The 20,101-nt window shown below is 46.3% G+C and overlaps 1 protein-coding gene across 1 annotated transcript in view; it reads left to right on the top strand.

The window, feature by feature from the left end:
* The window catches only part of LOC6493831 (CUGBP Elav-like family member 3), a 135,301-nt gene that overhangs the window by 109,784 nt on the left and 5,416 nt on the right, over positions 1 to 20,101 (top strand). The window contains 6 exon segments of the mRNA XM_044714476.1: positions 15,626 to 15,769; positions 15,828 to 16,104; positions 16,439 to 16,537; positions 17,592 to 17,669; positions 19,046 to 19,222; positions 19,284 to 20,060. Coding sequence (XP_044570411.1) covers positions 15,626 to 15,769; positions 15,828 to 16,104; positions 16,439 to 16,537; positions 17,592 to 17,669; positions 19,046 to 19,222; positions 19,284 to 20,014 — 1,506 coding nt within the window. The 3' untranslated portion in view covers positions 20,015 to 20,060.

Genomic DNA, 20,101 nt, shown 5'->3' with positions numbered 1-20,101 from the left:
CGGGCCAGGCCAAAACCAGCCAAACCAACAACAGCAACGGCAACAGCAAATGCATAAATTCTGCCTTACAGCTCCTGCCTCTGGGCCTGCATTGGTGTGTGACTGTGTGACCGCGAGCGTGTATGTGGCTGTGTGGCAGTGTGGGTGCGTCCGTGCGTCAGTGCGTCAGTGCATGTGAGTGAGCCACTAATTACCATGTCTTTAGCTCCGGAATAGCTTATGGCATTGACACTAACTGTTGTTGCTGCAAAGCCATAAACTCCATTAGGAAGGGGCAGTGGCTGGGCCCCCGAACGCCGCCGGGGAAGTGTATTCTGCATTCGGCCAATTGTTGCTTACTTGTAGCCACTTGGCAGTCGTAATTATGTCCAGCCAGGAGCCATTTAAAATCAAACATTCGACTAATGCCACCCCTTCACAGGCCCTTACGGTCCTCCGGGTAGACGCATTAAATTTTCAAGCCATGACAAACAGCAAATTTCACTTCAAACAAAAGACAAATTGCCGCGAGCCAGGAGTTTTTCACCGCTTCCTATCAGGCGCTGGCCATCTGCGAGTCCTGGCAGTCCTAGCAGTCCTAGCCTGCCCTCAACTCAACTCACGTCAGCTCGACTCGAGCCGGCGTGAAGTGTTTGCCGAGGAGAATGAAGCGAACTTATCGAGTTTGGCCCGTTGTTTGCTAAATTGCAAACACATGCTGCTGCCAGGAGCTGCCAAAGGAGCAGGACGAAAGGACAATGGCCAAAGTTAAATCAGGCGTGAAATCAAGCAGGTGTTTCAATTTTTACCAAATTGACTGCCTTTGTACTCCCAACACTGCAGCCTTCTCGGCCACGTCCGCAACTTATCTCTGACTTGGCCCGACTTTGAAGAATCGCTTGGACTTCTCGCCGGTCCTCGTCGTCCTTGTCAGGTCGTCCCATTAAAACGATTGTTATGCATTGCCTTGTGATTAAAAAACCAAATTAAAACTTATTTATGCAATGGCAATGAACTGAGCCAGGCGACGTGTGTGCGCATTTGTATATTTGTGACAAAAAGCAATCATTAAAATTGTTTTAATTTTTATTCCACTGCGAGGAGCATCATTTTTAATATTTACTTTCTGACAATGGCCGAAGACGAGGGACAATGGACCTGTCCGTTCAATGTTTAATGTAAAATCAAAAAACAAGCGACAAAAAATTAATTATATAAAAAATACTCAATAATAATAACAATTATCTGACCATGCGTATTGCAGTCCACGCACTGATTTCGGATATCCCTCAATTGAAAAAAATGTAATTATTATATAATCACATATTCGTAATACTCGTAGGTCGCTCCCAGAAAGAATTGGCCGCTATTTCCGTCCATCTGACTAGGCTCGGACTATTTATGGCCCAAAAAACCAGTGGCAAGTGACGGGTTTGTCCAATTTTTTCCCCCAGTTGTACATATTTTTGTGGCTTCCACTGTGCGTGTGTGGCTGCGTTTTGTTCCTGATTGCTGTTTGTTGATTCCTTTTTTCTCGGTATATTATGTCAAGCATAAATTGGCATTTTCAACTGGATTTGCATGTTAATTAAAATGGCGCACGCACGGACAGTTGAAAACAAATGCAGACAAGGCATTAAAGCCGGCCCACTCTGAACCCGGAATCCTACTGCACAGATGACCGAGCACGGAGGAGGGTCGGCTCGTTGGAGGTGGGGTGGTATGCCCCAGCTCACATGGACCAGATCGATGACAGGCAGCGCCGACGGCCCCTGCACTTCACTCGCGGCTGGTTGCATTTCATTTTGAACTCTATTTACTTAAGTGTTCGCCAAAAGCACCAGAAGACGAACTGCGGCCCGGAACAACGCCCAGAACATCCCTGTCCCTATCCCTATCCCAGGACACGGCCCAACCCGACCGAACAAAACCCAGCAGGAAGAACAGGACCCGACCCGACCAACGACCTACACTTGACTTAACCAGCATTGTCGATTGCAGGGCCACGCCTCGTGGAGTTGCACCGCCCCCAGGAATAGGGGCGGCATCAGGAGGAGAGGGGGCGTGGGCGTGGGCCACGGCAAGACTTTAATGATGATTTCTTTGGCGCTTAAGTCGTTTAAACTGCGGCCCTGCTTCGAGAGCGACTTGTAGTTGAGTTGGACGTCGACATCGTCATCGCCATCGTCATGGACTTGACGAGTGCCTTTTTGTGTGTCTTGCTGGAGACGCGGGCGGGGCTCGCTTCCCGCTTTTTATGGCTCGAGTCTCCTTTCATGTCCTCGACCTCGTCCTGGTCCTCGCCCTCGCCGACGACTTCGCTTCTTTCCTCTTGAGCTGCTTTAAGCACTTGACTTGGCCCGGAGTCGAGGCTCCGGGTCGGGAATGCATTTGGTTGATTTAAAGATTGTACTCGTCTAGATGGAATTATGGCCAAGTGCATAGTCGTAAAGTTCAATATTTTTATAGCTCGCAGTTGGCTTTCGCCTAAAAGCCAGCCAGCAACCGTGGTCCTTTCCACTTTCATTTCCGAAGCCATGTCTATCTAGGCTCCCCCTCTCCCATGTCATCCGCGCTGGAATATTTATCAGCTATTAAATAAATGTTCGACTGCGTTTTATTTAATTCATGTGGCAGCGAGTTTATAATTTATTATAAGCAGCCACTGTCTGTCAGCGATTGTCCGACCATGCCACCTAGGCACCCTCTACCCGACCCTGCCCCTGCCTCTCGGTGGCGGACGCGGCCGTTTAATTGACATATTTAAAATATTAAATTGCATCCGTGTGCAAAAATTCGGAGGGAATTCTTTTCGGCTTGTTCAAACACGTTTCTAGTGGTACGATGTGCTTTGTGTGCATTTATTAATTTTTAATCAAGTAAATAGCTCCGCACAGGCAGTGCAAACATTTGGCGCCCATCGAAGGAGGGAATTCCGGAAAATAGTCAATGTCAGAGCCTGGCAAACAATTGAAATTTGTTTACCGAAAGTTATGTTTCAAAATCCTAAACATAAAAGTTCTTATAGTATCTATTTTGTAACCATTTCTGGTATGAACTAGCAATACTTTTCTATCTAAATCGTACATTATTTGTGGGATTAAATACATACATGCTGCAAGTACTGGGTATCAATAGTTGCTCATAGCACTTCACTACGATTATGGGCTTTCTCTTCTCACATGTGATTTCATTTCATCAACCGCAGCATGAAATTTATTATCAGCGACTGCCAGGCGCAGCCCAGAAGCCTGGCAAAAAGAAGGACTCTGTGACAAAAATTAATAAACTAAAAACCTCTGGATATTTACAATGCACTCAATGCCAAACCACACGTGCTCATAGGAATAAGTGATTCTATTGTGACTGCAGGCCTCCAACAATCTTCCATTAATTTTGTTGTCCAATTAGAGGCTGCCTATTACTAAATAGGTTAGAGTTTCATCAGTTTGTTCTCTTATAGGTATAATATGATTTAAAACGTTAATAAAAATTATTACAAGATAGACTTTGGGGTTAAATACTTATTAAAACCAATGCATAGTATATCAGTCAAGATTTATGCAAATGAAGTGACCTGAAATACGAACCAACATCCAACTATAAGAGCTCCTTGTGGCTTTATGCTTGATCTTGTTTTAAAATTCAAAAACTTCATCTTAAAGTTGTAGCTACAATTAGGATATGGTTCATTACTTGCCAAAAGGTACATGAGCTACGTGAGGACGCCTCTGTGTGCGTGTGACCACCCGCCCTCCTACCCGTGCACCCGCCAGCCGCCACCTCACACACCAGACCCTTCCCCAGGACCTGCCCAGCCCCTCCCGCAACTACCCCAGGCGCCCCTCCTCCAATCATGTAAACGCTTGCTTTGCCATTCGTTCCGAGTCATTTCATTTTCACTTTGTTGTTGGCACACTCGCAGATGGAGCCGGAGAAGGAGATGAAGGAGATGGGGCGGCGGGGGAGTGGCCTGGGGGAGCGGAGGCGATGCAGAGTTATACAATGCCATTTGCGCCGGGTGCCTTTTGGCCATAGTTCCACCTCACTAGCTACCCAAGGCTCTGACTTAAAATGACAAACAACATTGGAGTCGTCGCTGCCCCGAATGGCCCCGAGAAGCGAAAATGCTTTTCCAGCACACTGTGGATGGGGAGGGGCGAGACGCGTACATGCCATTGCACAATCATTGGATTCCGAAACATTTCTGGAATATTTAATAAGAAAACTGAAAATCGTTGAAATGCCAGCTATACTCATAATAACATCCCTTTTCTTCGTGCCCGAGCCCGATCCGCCCGAGCAGCCGCCCCTAGAATGGGGCTCCGTCAGGGTTGGATTTCTCGATGGAAGGCTAAGGTCAAAGATAATATTGAAATGCCAATTGAACTTTATACTACTTAATATTAGGCGACAGAAAGCAGTTAAAGAGTGCTTACATTCTAGACTTAAAGAAGATGGCAGACATTAAAAGCACTTTAATTTTGAATTTTACACATTTGACTATGTTTGTGTGGTTATTGAATGGCTTGATACTTAGGTCTATTTCCTCTATGGCGTATCCATTTAATTTCCATTTATTGTTTATTTCATACTCAGAGTGTCTCCTGCTATAATCATCAAAACAAAACACAGATTCATCTTGCTATGAAATTGGAACCACTTTTATTTCATAATATGAAATGTATCTCTAACTAATCATTCCCCAACTCCAACTAATCATATCTCGTTTCATTCGAAATTGCATAAAGTAAATCTAAATGTATTCTTATCCTTCTCTCTTTTCAGGTATGTTGAAAAATTAGCATAACACAATAATAACCAATCGGTCAAGTTTTCCGTAAGTTCAAGTGCCGTTGTCTGGCGGCGACCTGTCCGGGCCGGACAAGCAGCCAAAGCCTTCGGAGACACTGAAAAATTTGTATAGCTTATTATTAATAACATTGTAAGGAGGACGGCCCCGGGAAGTGGCCAAATCCTGGGAAGCATTTAAGCAGCATGTCAGAAACAAAACGATGGGGAAAAGCGGCAGCTCCGTCTTGACTGTCGTCGTGGTCGACATTGACAGTGATTACAAGCTAAAAGTATGAAAACAGCAAAAACTACTTAAGCACAAGAAATAACAAAAGCCCTGACCGAACCAGGCCAGACCAGTTGAGCCGAGGGCCGAGTGCGAAGGGGAACGCGGACGGGGCACTCTGCAGACAAATTTTTTGCATAAACACAGACGACAAAGCCAACTACTGACTGCACTTAAAACAAGGGACGAAAATGGCGAATGGAGGGTCGGAAATGGGAGTCAGTGGGGTGGGGGTGGGGGAGTCGGGGACCATGGGGCTAAACGGCTGAAGGACGCCAAATCGAAGACGATAGCCAAGAGATGACCAAGAAGAAGGAATTTCCTCAATTCCTGATGTGAGATGCGAATTTTTCAATAAGTGCAACCGCCGGAGACGGCAGGCCACCAAGGGACTCAGGGACCCAGGGACCCAGGGACCAAGGAAACCCATCCGTATTTAGGGCGGGGACAGGATGAATATCGTTTAAAATATGTCTGGGCGGGGCAGGACTCTGGCCAGAACCCAAGGCCCAAGAGCGGGCTCCGGACTAGGAGCAGGAAGCATATAAGTAGAAACGGCTCAAAATGCAAAGTAGACGACATCCGCTTTGAGATTGGATGACGTTCGTCCTCGCCATCGCCATAGCCATAGCCATCGTCCTTCCTCCTTGGTCTCGTCAAGCCAGCGTCACCGTGGAGTATTAAAAGCAAATAAGTAATAAAAATAATAATGGAGCATTTTTACCATTTTTTGCCCTTCGAAAGGGAGTAGCAAAAAAAAAGGATAAGCATCTTAGCGCAATTTCTTGCTGCCTTCTCAATATAACAAAAGGTCCTTGCGCTCAGGCAAATGTGCCGAAAATGGGGGGCGGTGCCAGGGAAGGCAAGCGAAGGCGAAGACGAAGGCGAAGGCAAAGGCAGTTCAGTTCAGTTCAGCTGGCCCCCGTCCGACGCCGTGTTGTCCTTTATTTCCATTTTTCGCCATCCTTGCCCGCTCATATTTCGCCCCATCCAAAAATCCACTTCCAGTCCCCAAAAGGGACAACAACATAAATGCAGGAAATTTGAATGGACGAACGCAGTGAATGAAATTTGCAAATATTTTTCAAAAATTGAACTTTTCTGGCAAATTTTTTCTCCAATGACGAGGACGACGGCAAAAGGAAGGCGGCAGGAAGCGGAGGGTGGGGGAAAAGGTTTGGGAAAAGGGACTGCGCCGGGTTTATGAAAATAAGTCAGGAAAATTGATTTCAAGTACTTTGAAGTGCAAAAACGCGTAGCCAGAATCACTGAAAAATGCTTTGGCATATTATTTTGACTTTTCCTACTCCAGGACTCCTCCGCTCCTTTCAGAAACCCAGCTCTCTCCGCTCCCCTCCAGGCTCTCTAGATTAGACAACTTTTGTTATGATAAGCAAGTCAAGTAGAAGCGGCATGTTTATTCGAAGTTGCGGCCCAGGGAAGGGGAGCAGGAATGCAGATGCAACTGCATATCTGTTTATGTTTAAATAAAGTTACGGACTGGCAGAGCTACTGGGGAGCCACCGCACGGTCTCCGCCAGAAGAAGACGGCGTCTTTAAGTGGATTCTGCCACTGGATGAGGGCTTTAAGCTCGCACTTGCAGATAAATAGCTTCCTAGGCTTAGCTACATCCTGTCCCAGACAACAAAGGACCTGCCTGCGAGTGCATAAATCGCCTAGAAAACAACCGTCAACCGAAAACCGACAACCGACAACCTACTACCGACTACCCACTACCGACTGCCATCTATAATTTCCTTTCCCAATTTGAAGCAGCGACAAAAACTTTACCTACTGCTGGAAAAATTGTCAAAATATAAACCGCCAGACGGAGTGGCAAAGAAAACTACTGATATGTGGCAGCCGGAGCTCCCTAAGCCGCCCAGGCAAGGTAACCCGGAATAGTCTCGTTTATCAACCGGGAAGCCGTTCTGTCGTCCTGCCGTCCTACCTACTTGCCGTTCTGCCCTTCTCAGCTCCCCATTTTTTTTATGCCAAAGAGAAACGTTTCACGCCGCCAACGCCTAGAAGTGTGCAACATTTTTTGGGTTTCCTCGGGTCCGTGTCCTCCCTCTGCCAAATATATTCATTGCAAGATTTGTTTCCAGTGGGAGTGGCTCCCGACTCTCAAGAAACGTTTGCATATGAGACGGGTTTCCTCCGCAGGATGTGTGGGAGTCGGAGCTGGAGAGACTTACGCTTGAATTGCAAATAGTTAGAAAAGATTTGGCATGATTTCGGGCGGCACTCCGTTCCCGACTCCCGGAATGGCAATGGCAGTGCATTCCTGGCCCAGCCAACTTGCGGCTGCCTTTCAATTGCCGGGACAGGAAAATTTGCCTGCTGAGGCATGCCAGCGATTTGTGCTTACTGCATTTGGGTGGGTCGCTGGGATTGCCCGGGAATGATTAAGTTGAGGCGGTTGAGGTTGCGTCTGCCAGACATTGATGGCTTCATTGTTTGAGCGGAAACGGATGGCGCTCTCGGAGATTTCATTTCATTTCGCCGACATCTCTGTCTGCTGAAGGGCAGCTCCCATGTGTGTTTTCGGTGAATGCGGGAATTAAATAAAATGTGAAACAATCAGAAATCAACGCATAACGCAACCAAATAAAAACATGAAGCTGTGTTAACGTTAGCCATTTGACTCGCCCCACGACACAGCCACCAAATGCTGCATGCCGCACATCCACATGGCTCCGTGTGTACGTATATTAGTGAGCAATTTGGCCAAATGTCGCCAACGTGGCTGTCTGTCCTCCTTTCGAAAACTTTCGCAATATTTCCGCAAAACAAATTGCGCGTAAAAATGGCAATGCAATTTTTGGTCGTTTGTTGCGGCGGCCGTTGCCAACTGGACGCCACATTGCATCCACATATGTCTGCACCCTCTGTTGCCCCTCTCTCCTTGGGCCATCGTCACTGGGCCCTGGACGCTGGACGCTGGGAAATGGGCAGTGTGCGTGTCCGGGCCCGCTTCGGGCCCTGGTCCATGTTTCTGTAATATTTGCCCAATTGAATTTAATAATATTTTCATTTGGATTTTAGCTCTGTTTTTAGTTGGAAAAGTATTTTTCGTTCCATTTTCGTGGCAATGGCAACCAGTGCTGTTCGCAAAACTGTTCCTGACATGTCCTCCCTGAAATCCTGAAATGTTTTGTGCGTTCTGCGGCTGCAAATTGCCAAGGGAGCTTGCAGGGGCTGGGATGTGCCCCAAATGTCCACTCCGGAGCTAATTCGATTCGCGTGCTGTGCGGTTAATTGTGATTTAGACTCATATTGAAATTCAGAATATAATATTATGTTTTAGCTATTAGGGCTCAGATTGGCACTCTAACAGTTGAAAGCCCATTCTTAAAGGGCTCCACACTAAAGTCCTGAAGTGCCGGTCACTCCAGCCGTAAAACGGAACCGGAGTTACTCTCGGAGTGGCTGGACGGCTTATCATCAATCCCTGTCACGGAGCAACTATCGCCTCAACAGCTCGTAAAACCAAAGCAGCAAATTAAACTACCGACATAAAAACAGGCCCTCCTGCCGCTTCCTCTTGACCATTACACTGGCCATAAATACAATATTTGATAATTTTATTAACAATTTCGGGTCTAAATGGTTTACGACTCAGCAGAGGCGGGAACGCGGGTGGGGCAATCAAAGCCAGGAGAAGGCGCTTTTTAGGCGTCTGCCGGCCTGATGCACTTTTTATGCTGCCCCATAGCAGATGAAATATTCATGTTCCGACTATCTCTCCGCTTTATTCCCAATTCCCAAACCCCTTTGGCTCGGACTCGTAAATTAAATTTAGCTTCCCCAACATTCTGTTCAATCAAGCACAAAAAACGCTGCAGACAGACTCTGCCGGACCAATTGGCGGCTAGAGGGTGTGGCGGGGAAGGAAGTGCTGCTTTATCCTTGCCATCCAGCCAGTGGTTTAGTTTTTGCGCTAGGAGTCTGTGTGTGAGAGGGCTGTGATTTTAACTGCATTAGAGGACCAGTCCTTAGTGCTGGATTCAATTTGTTGCAATGCTATGCTAAAAAGCTGAAATCAGACGGCCCAGATCCTGGATCCTGGATCCTGGATCCCGGATCCGGGATGCCGAGCCATGGGTCCTGGAGCCAGAGGTCTTATATAGCATTTCGCATTAAATTTATGAAATTGTGCGCTTCCTCTTTTTCGGTCATGTTCTCTCAAAACTCAATCATGCTTGCATGTAATATCCTGCCAACTCCTTCGGAGTCATATGTCCGCCTTCTCTGCTTGGGAGTAGCCCATTTGTTTGAGTGTCCTTTGAGCGCCCCGCCCCTCGCTTCCTGCTCTCCTTTGGACAGCTCCTTGAGCCTGTTCTGGAGACACTTGTGCCCACAATAACAACAATGTTGACACAGAGGCATTCACGAATACGAGACTCCGTCCAGGCAGCGTCCTGGCTCACAGATAGTCGGATAGTTGAACTTTGTCGGGGCTCAGAGCTCAGAGTCTTTTCTCCGGCCCTTGTAAGTATGTCGGAGAAATTCTGCAGGCACGAGTCCAATGGGAGGAAGGAAGCCGCCTTTAACTATTCTCTACCTATTTGGAGTTCTTAGGGCGAAATTACCCTGAACTTTTCTGTCACATTCCCGGCATATCTTCGCCAAAGTTGCCTGGGGCCAATTTCCAGCCTGTTGATTGCCCATTTAGCAGGGTCTCTGCTATGTGCCTCCGCCCGCGCCGCGAGCGGGGATCGATCCGTAGACCCTTTGGAAAACCCATTTGGGACTGCGCCGCGTTCAAAGGGTTCTCCCCCGGTGATCTCGCGGGCTCTTTGACAAATTTGAATCCCGTTTATTGCCTTATTAGGCTCTTCTGGGGGAAAGTACTCTCGGCGGGTAATTGAATTAAATGGCTGGCGCTGTGGCAAAAAGCAAAGTAAATTAAATAAGTTTTTCATTTTGGGCTCAGCCAAGTTGCATTGTCAACGCCGTCATCGCCACTGCCAGATACCGGCTCCTGCCTCCTTCCTCCTGCCTCCTGCGTCCTGTGCTTTTAGCCTGGCTCGTGCTTTTTGCTTGCCCGCATTTTACGCTTCGCCGGCGGCCCTTTGTTGGGCCAGCAAAGTGAGCGGAGGAAGGGGAGGAGGGGCGCAAAGGCGGAGGACGACCAGAATGCAATGAGCCAAAAGTTGTTTAATGTATGCATTGCTTTCCGCCCATCCGCCCACCGAAGGGCAGGGTTGCGGTTAACAGCGCGTCGCAACTTTTCGGTCTGGTTTGGGTGGGACAAAGTAACTTTTCGCACAGTACTACGTAAATTTCCGAATTTTTTGCGGGCTCCGTTAATGCTGAGCATACTTTTAGGTAGCTTAGTGGCATTTATACTAATTTCGACTGCAGCAGTCGGGGCGACTCCTCTGGCAATGGTGTGATTTATTTGCCGGAAAAGATTACTTACTCGGCTTGCGGCTGCCAGGCGACGGGGGTCTGTGGAGCCAGGGGCTGGGGATTGGGAAGCCTTTGAACCACCGTTTTGACATGACTCCATTCAGCTCCAGTCTGCTGCTGACAGAGGAATGGAAATCTGAAAACGAATTTGTAATTAGTTTTGCTGCTAGTTCTACTGCTTCGCTGTCGACTGAGTCGTCGAGTTTCTGGGTTACGCTAAGGTTTGCCTTTAAATGAAAATTAATTGAAAAACTCACTGGCAACTGTCATTGGCACGGGAAGTGAGTGACGAACTCGCACTGCAAATGCGAGAGTGAAGCTACGTTTTCGTCACTTTTCACTTGCGAGTTTGTTGCATTGAAGTGCTTTGTCTGCCCGACATATCCCGAGAACAGCCAGGAGGGCGAACCTTAATTGCTGAGGCCGAATAATTCACGCCTTATTATTGCAGGAGTTGCAGAGGCCGCAGAGGCCCTCCCAGCCCCACCACTCACCCTCCTTTGCAGCTGGTAATTTCATATTTGGAAACATGACACTTTCACACTTGGGCTAATTTAAAAGCATACAAATTGTTGGCCGACGCACGCACAAGGAGGAGCTGCTGCTGGTGTCGTTGCCGCTTCTCCGTTTCGTGACGAGTGGGCCTTGTTGCTGCCACCGGTGCTGGTGTTGCATGTACCACACAAAGGCGGACCCACTCCGCGCGATGTGGCATGCCATTCTGCGCATACGTGTATGCAACGTTGTCGCTCGTTAAATGGTCGCCTGACACCTCGCTAATGTCATCATCATCGTGGCAGCTCCGCCCCTCTGCCAGCCACCTGGCCACCTGGCCTGGCGGTTAGGTGCGAGTCTCCGCCGCATTATTACTATAATTATGTTGGCCGTGTAAACGTCATTAGGCGTTTTCATGGTGGCCTCACAGCTCAGCCTTGTCTGGTGTCGTTGTTGCTAAATCTCTCGACAAGTTGGCCGAAAATTATATTAACAAGAAAGAAAAGCTAACTTCGGCGGAGCCGAAGTTGCTATACCCTTGCAGTTGAGTCGCCGTCCGCTAGGTGGCGCCACGCATCTTATATTATTAGATATATAGCGGATCGTATATAGTCGGCCGATCCTTATGAAATTTGGCATATCGAATTATTTTGCCAAAAAAGAAATCCATTGGAACTCCCATGCTTCTAACTTGAAAAACAACGAAGTTATAGCATTTCCGATCAATCAGTTATATGACAGCTATAGGATATAGTTGGCCGATCCTTATGAAATTCGACAAATCAGATTGTTTTTCCCAAAATAGAATCTGTACCAAATCCCATCTTTCTAATTTAAAAAACAACAAAGTTATGCCAATTTCGATCGTTCTATGACAGCTATAGGATATAGTCGGCCGATCCTTATGACATTTTGTACACAAGATATTTTGGTCAAATATAATATGTGTGGAAAGTCTCAACCCTCCAACTTAAAAAACACCAAAGTTATGGCATTTCCGATCAATCAGTTATATGGCAGCTATAGGATATAGTCGACCGATCCCGGCCGTTCCGACTTATATACTGCCTGCAAAGGAAAGAAGGATGTGTGCAAAGTTTCAACTCGATAGCTTTAAAACTGAGAGACTAGTTTGCGTAGAAACAGACAGACGGACCGACGGACAGACGGACATGCTCATATCGACTCAGGAGGTGATCCTGATCAAGAATATATATACTTTATAGGGTCGGAGATGTCTCCTTCACTGCGTTGCACACTTTTGACCAAAATTATAATACCCTCTGCAAGGGTATAAAAATACTCTAAACACAATAAGAAAGAACCTAATGTTATGTTTTTTATTCTTAAATATCCGCCAAAAGATATCCTTAGTTAGTTCTATTCAGTTTAAACCCATCTAATAAGCAGTGCCAGTAGTTTTTTAAATAAAAAAATTAGAACTTTCCAAATCTAATCTTATTTTGCTTAAAAAGGCTGTTATTTCACTGGATACTAGTGTAGAGCTTTGTTTTCTCCTGGGTTAGCTTGGCCTCTGATCAGGAGAATAAACTATTAAGGGCTTGCAAGTGCCTTTTTACTGCCATTCGAAATTCATTCCAAGGGGCGGCATTCCAAGGAGTCCAGCGCGGGTATAATAAAATGTATGTGCATTACCATTAGCCCAAGATTTATGCGCGTTCGAAGCCATTAGCCGCCACTGCTTTAATTGATAGATAAAAATTGCTCTCCATTAAACAAATGCTGACCAGGTCAGGCCAATTCATTTAGCAATTAAAACAAGCTGTGGCCAAAACGAACACCGGAGGGCGGGCATAAAAAATGCGACCTCGCCCAGAAACTGAAACTATAAAATGCAAATCAGTTTTGCATAAAAATATATATACAATAATTCATTTGTTAAAACCATTTGCCGGCCATTTGCTGGCCATTTTTTATGTTGCCGAGAAGGAATTTGTTGTCCTTTTAGGCGTTGGCAAATCGACACTCGCCCTCGTTCCTCGTTCCTCGTTCCTGGTTATCCCCGTGCCTCGTGCCTAAAAGCATGCAACAAGCAAGCAAAAAGCGGCGTCAGCAGCCACACGGATGCAAAGCCCAGGCTAAAGGCAGTGCCAAAGCGAACGTGGCGAGGCGGGAATAATAATTTTTGGCACGACTGCCATGTTAACATGTCCCCAGACACGTAGCGCGCTCTCCTCCACCCATTCGGATCGGAAAACGTTGCATACTTCCCGGTGCGAGTTTATAATGCCAGGGTGTTCGGGGTGAGCGAGTCCTGGCGCTGGTCCTGGCTGCATTTCATCGCCCCTGTCCGGGACCCCGGGCTTACTGGCTGCCCTTGCGGCTTGTAGAACCATTAGTGAACACGGGTAGCTGTGATTACCGCGGCACGACCCCTGACCCCCGACCCCCATTCCCTCGAGCCCCGATTTGGATAGGTTCGTCCTGGGAGAGTCTTGGCTGGGCTCGTATTTGCATTGGAATATATATAAATACGGGTACGTGTGCGGCTTTCGGGGCGGCAGACAAATTACTTTTTAAATGCACTGTGAGCCCTTCAATTGTAATTTTCCGCAAGTGGTCTGAAACGTTGCCAACAAAAACTCGGGCTGCGAAATCGAAGAGAGTGATAGAACTTGGCATTAAAAAACAATAAAAAATATTTGGCCGGAGTGCGAAGGCAACGGAGAGAGAGCTCAGTAAAAAGGACGAGGCCCATCTAATGGCGTCACGTTTACGCCGCCCTGAAAAGTGGCATGCAACATGCGATTGCTGCCAAAAGTGCCGCCTGGCACGCGTCCAGGACCAAGCACCAGGCAGCAAGACTAAGGACCCGGCCAGAGCCTCTCCGGTTAGTTAGCTTGTTAGTTGGCAGCCAAAAACGGCAGCCTGCCTTCCGCCTGTTGCACTTGCCACAGAAGTACAGAGGCACAGAGCTCACCATGACGATTCATTCCTCTTGGCTCGGCGTGCTGCCAACTCGCTCCTCCGTCCTTCAGCCTTAGTCCTTCCTCTGCTGGATCTGGTTTTGGGTCTGAGGCGGCTTCGAGCCGAAGGATGTGTTTGCGACTGTGTGCCGTCCTGAATTTTTCATTTCATTTGGCGGCAGCAATTCACTTGAATGGGAATTTCGTGTCGTCGGCGCAGTCGTTGTCGTCTCCTTCAAGCGGAAGCGGAAGTGAACAGACCAAACAACTGCACATATAGAGCACATAATAAACGTTCAAATTGACTGAATGACTGCCAGATGGAGCCGAACTCTCTGCATTTGCCTGGCAGCATAATTCCCCTGGCGAGCCACACAAATATCAGGATATTTTTTCAGTCAAACTTTTGGCCATCAGCCAGAAAGCAGCACAAAGCAGGCATCGGACATCAGAGGCCATGAGCATCGGACTGACATGAGCCGGGGATTATTAGACAATTAAATTGACGTTAATGAATTAATTTATGAGCTTTGCAGCCTGGCTGGCTTCGGGTTGCCTGTTGCACAGTTGCAGGAGCAAGGGCAGGGACAATTGCGACCGCAGATTAGTTGTGGCTAATGGAAGTTTATCGCCGAAATTGGGCAACAAGCAGCGCTCACAGGCACTCCTGAAAGATAGGGTACTTTGGTGAACCATAACCCCAAAGAAACGAATTAGAAGCCCTCTAATGGAGCCTGTTACAAAACTGTGTAGTGCTTTGGCTGTAGTATTCTATGTAGTCAAGTTATAGAAGTACATACTTTTCTGGCAGAAACCCTCTGATTATGGCCTCTTGCACAAGCAGAGTTTCGTATTTCATTAATTAAAATTATGAAGCACCTGCTAGGTTGCAGTCTCATTAGGGACTTACACTCAATATGTATTCGCAATATGGCGGAAAGAAGGCGAGGAGCGCCTAGAATTATGCAACACAATATCATTGTTACTTTGATTAATGATTTGCAAAATAATAAAGCTCCACAGAAGCGCTTCCCTCTTTCCGCCAATCAACCCCAATCCCCAGCCCATCCGTCATCATCATCATCTCGAAAAGGGCGGCAAGCAAAAGGTTTTCCATTACAAACGCAATCCTAATTAATAAGAAAACAAAATGTTTCCAAATAATGGATGGAAGTTCCTATTGAATTCGTGTTGTCATACGTAACCTGATGCCTCTTCGGTGGCGGGAGTGCGAAATGTGAAGCCTGCCATTATTATGCTAATTAATTGACATCAAAAGCAAAGAAAATGGAAGTGCCCTGGCCAAGTTACGGGACCTTGTCAAAAGTATTTATTTCGAAATCAATGACAGATGACAAAAGATACCAGGGACCGCGGCAGGGAGCTGAAGGAAGCGGGCTCTCAGGAAAGGGGGAGCCTATAAGCCGCTTTGAATAGAAATGCAAATTCGAGTCCTCGCATGCCAATTATTTTCCTATATTTTTTGCACAGGTACACAATTAGAATAAGATAATAATAAGCATTCGTCGAACAAAGGACTCCAGCCTGCCTGCTTACCGGCAGGTGCACAGGAGTCCTTCCCCGCGACGCCAGGCACCCGAGGCTGTCATCACAAAGTAATGCCCTGTAATAAGATTTCCTGTCGCGTAGGGTAGGGGAGAACGGAAAAGCCGTAAATATGCAATGCCTGTGCGTTTCTCACGTTTCCGCTTCTTTCCATTCCAGGGAGCATCCTCCAGCCTGGTCGTCAAATACGCCGACACGGAGAAGGAGCGACAAATAAGGCGCATGCAGCAAATGGCCGGTCACATGAACCTGCTGAATCCGTTTGTCTTTAATCAGTTCAGTCCGTACGGGGCCTACGCTCAGGTAAGTCGACCACTCCCCCTCTCTCATCAAGAATGCCCCTAAGCCTCCTCCCTTGCAGCAACAACAACAGGCCGCTCTGATGGCCGCCGCTGCCACAGCGCCCGGATCGGCAGCCGCCTACATGAACCCCATGGCGGCGTTGGCAACTCAAATACCTCATGGCCTCAACGGCACCGGGCAGCCACCCTCCCTGCCCTCGCCCACCATGCCCAACTTCAACATGGGCGCCAACACGCCCAACGGTCAGCCCGGTGGCGCTGCCGCTGCTGCTGCCGCGGCCGCCGCGGCGGACGGCGTTTTCACGAACGGCATTCCACAAACGGCATTCCCAGGACGTGAGTGTTTATGATTTTAGAAAATTTGCAATATGAATATAAATAATAAAGTGAAGGCGATACCTCCGACAGACTGACTCCCTGCAAACAGTCCTGTCTGTCTGCCCGCCTAGCTTGTCCTTAGAAACTAGCCTATTAGAGGCATGTTGCCAGGAAAAACCAGTTGACGGATCTACTGACGATTTGAAATTACACTATTTGTTATTAGATATTAGATTTAAAGACGGATCGAAAACAAAAGACTAAATATTTTATAAGAAGAAAGACCACATTTCGGTTTCGATATGAAAAATATTTTTTAATTCATTTGGTAACTGCATTTCCTCCCTTTTAGACCCACTCCATCTGACTATACCGCCACAAGGTTTACCAAATGGCGATGCTGCTGCCCTGCAACATGCCTTCCCTGGCTTGCCACCGTTTCCAGGAGTTGGTAAGTTTGGACTAGCTGGAGGAGATTAAGTTTGATTCCCGGCCCTAGAAATACTGATATGCTTAGCGTCGAAGGTGTCAAGCCAGAGCAGAAACGCCAGATAGATTCAATTTCAATTTGTTTGATTTCGAAGCATTGTTGAGTCATCCTTCACAAAGTCATGTTACAACATCATTTGAGACTCGTCCTTCATTCAATTAGACCCTCGATCTGCCTCGACCTCCATTACTTTAAATATTAGCATCAAAATTGCTCCCAGAGAACGCCCACAACAGAACCAACCCAGTCATTCATAATGTTTTTTTATCGATTTATAATAATTGTTGTGTCATGCCATAAATATTTATTGTTGGTAAAGTGTTATATTACTTAAAATCTCAATGAAAACGCATTCCGTTCTTTCTCCCAAGGAGGCAGCAAATATTGTGAAAAGGATGCGGAAATAATACTCCCCATTAACAATATGTGCTGGCTCCCATTCGATGGCTTTTGATTTAATTACAAAGTATTACATTTTAAGTTTAACTATAAAAGAGCAGTAGTTCAGAAACAAACATTTTGTAACCTTCTTCTGGACACCTATTTGGGAACTGTTTGTTGCAAAGTAGTTTAGAAAAATATGTTTTGATGACTCCTCGAAAAAACGCCAACATTGCCAACTGGGTATCCATAAGTGGGTTTCACTGTAGCACAGTCTAATTGTGGCCCAAAAATCTCTGTGAAATTTTAAAAATTATCGTCCAATTTGCGGTGCAGTGACTTTTTGAATACGAGCCACTAATCAACCCGTCGTTCTAATACCGCATCCAGTCCCATCTACTGACTGGCGTTAATATTCTGTTTGTTTTTAGACTTTGTATAATTGTTTGTTTATTACTAAATTGTGATAACTACATACCATGTACTCTAATAAACAGCCGCATATGCATATACATACGTGCGAGTGCTACGTATTTATACTCATATGCGCAGATACTTACTGTTGTGTTGTCTTTATAAATGTTTCGGATTCTGTGTAAAAACCAAAAACAAAAATTATTTATATATAATGCAGCCTTTCCCGCCGTCTATGGACAGTTTCCACAAGCTTTACCACCTCCCCTAGCGGCGGTTGCACCCACTCAGCGTGAAGGTAAGCTTTTCTTTATTATTTGGTAATCACTTCCTGTACTCTCGTTTCCGACACACACTCATGCGACGTCGCAGACCTCCCCACTCACAGGACTGTATGATATTGGTCGGACTCTTTTCCGTTTCTTTCATTTAACTTTGTAAATAAAACATACCAAACTAATGTTAAGAATAGAAATTTTGCTTGTTTCGGGTGCTTAAATCGAACACAAAAATTATAAAATTTACAATGAAATTTACATTACACTAACGATCTGCCGATCGGGCAGTAATGAATTTGACGTTCGGCCCGGCGAAAAATTTAATTTAAAACAAAGGCTCATAAAAATTAATTACTTGGCATTCTGCGATTCCTTGTCCTATTTTTTATTTGTTCAACATTTTATTCTCGCGCGATGCTCGCAATCAGCCCAGAAGAACGGATGGAGGGGTCGGATGGCGACGAACCCTTTTGCATAGGGCTGGCGAGGAAGGCGTAAATCGTTTTTAATGGCTGCATTCAACGGCGTTTTATGCGATCGTAAAAATTACATATAAACTGCTTAAAATCATATAAAGACCGTCGGCGTATTTCGAAGACATTTGCTCATAAAATTTTATGTTGCTTTTCGGTTGGTCCTGCTCATCCTCACCCCATCCTGTTCCCATTCCGTTCTTTTGAGGCCGCAGCACGGGCCTCCAATGTCCACCCAACATACAAAATACAAATCTGGGAGGATGTGTAGCTGCATATGCGAGAGTGTGCTGTTTCGTTTGTGTTTTGTGTGTATACTACCTATGTTTTATGCTAACTGTAATATAACTTGAATATAACGTACCTTTAGTTCTGTTTCGATGTCTGTCAATGTAGTCTGTGTATCTCTATGTTCCTCTAGAACTTATCTTGCATGATAAGTCTATTAGTCGTAGCCCTAGTCGAGAACCCATGCGCGTGCATACACATACACAACTAAGTTATCTCCACACTGCACACATAAAGAGCACATATCACTTGGAAATCGGGGCCTTCGAATTGTTTTCGACACCTAAGCCGAAGTAATAGCCGTATTCAGGGAAAAGTATTTCGGAGGATATAAAAATATTAGAAAATATACATATTTTATAGTATAGTTTGGTTTCCTTTATGTTGCGCCTTTATTTTGGTTGATTCGTCCAGAAACAATATCAGCCACAGAACACAGCTCACAGATCACAGAGAAAAAATCGATCACTTATATCAAAGTCAAATCAAAATCAGCCCAACTCTGACTGAGTCAGTGCAAACAATACAAGTACAAGATGCAGACATAACTCATAAAGATTAAAATTATGATTTTCCTCATCCTTAAATTTAATTTGTTCTCTACTTTTTTCTTTTCTTGGAATGTCTTCCTTAAGATTTTCTGATGTTCCCAGGATGTTCGATATCCGGACCCGAGGGCTGCAACCTCTTCATCTACCATTTGCCCCAAGAGTTTGGCGACGCCGAGTTAATGCAAATGTTCCTGCCTTTTGGCAATGTGATCAGCTCCAAGGTCTTCATTGATCGTGCTACAAACCAGAGCAAATGTTTCGGTACATGCCACTTGCCGGCTGCCTCTTGACTGTCAGATTAATATTGCCCTCTTTGTTGCAGGTTTTGTTTCATTTGATAATCCCGCCAGCGCTCAAGCGGCCATTCAAGCCATGAATGGCTTCCAGATTGGCATGAAAAGACTGAAAGTTCAATTGAAGCGGCCAAAGGATGCCAGCCGACCCTATTAACAATCGGAGTTCCTCAAACGCAATTCACAACAACTACAACATCCAACTGGGGCACCAACATCAGCATCCGGCTACTCAGAATCAACAGCTTTGCCAAACCCTCCAACCTTTTCCGTTGCAACTTCAATATCAGCCGGCACCGCAACTTCAACTACAGCGCCCGCAGCTCACGCAGCTCGATCAATGCCTGCAACGGGAGCAACGCCGCGCTTTAACAACCCAAGCGGCTTCATGCCACCGATAACCACTTGCAGCACAACGAGCCAAGCGATTCCCTACACATTTGCCAGCTGGCGTAATGGCACCTACTGCTATCGCTACAGCAGTAATTCCAACACAAACACCAGCAGCACAGGCAACGGCAACAGCAACAGCAGCAGCAACATCAGCAGTCACAACAATGAGGGCTGCGGCGACAACCTCAACAACATGAGCAACATGAACAACATAAACAACATAAACAACCAGAATAACCAGAACAACCGCAACAACCTGAGCGATCCAGAATCGCAAGCCAATGATCCACCCAACAACACCAACTGCTCCAAAGTGGAGCTAGTCGAGAAACTGTTCATGTGGCAGCAGCAGAAGCGAAAGACCTAGAGGCCGCCACAGGACACATAAATATTAAGGAGCAACTACTGAAGGGGTGAGAAAATCTCGGGCTCTGGAGCTCGACCCCGTCGAGAG

Source organism: Drosophila ananassae, chromosome 2R (genome assembly GCF_017639315.1).
Source record: "Drosophila ananassae strain 14024-0371.13 chromosome 2R, ASM1763931v2, whole genome shotgun sequence".
Lineage (NCBI taxonomy): Eukaryota > Metazoa > Arthropoda > Insecta > Diptera > Drosophilidae > Drosophila > Drosophila ananassae.
The sequence above is the reverse complement of the archived record's forward strand: the minus strand, read 5'-3'. Positions and strand labels throughout refer to the sequence as shown.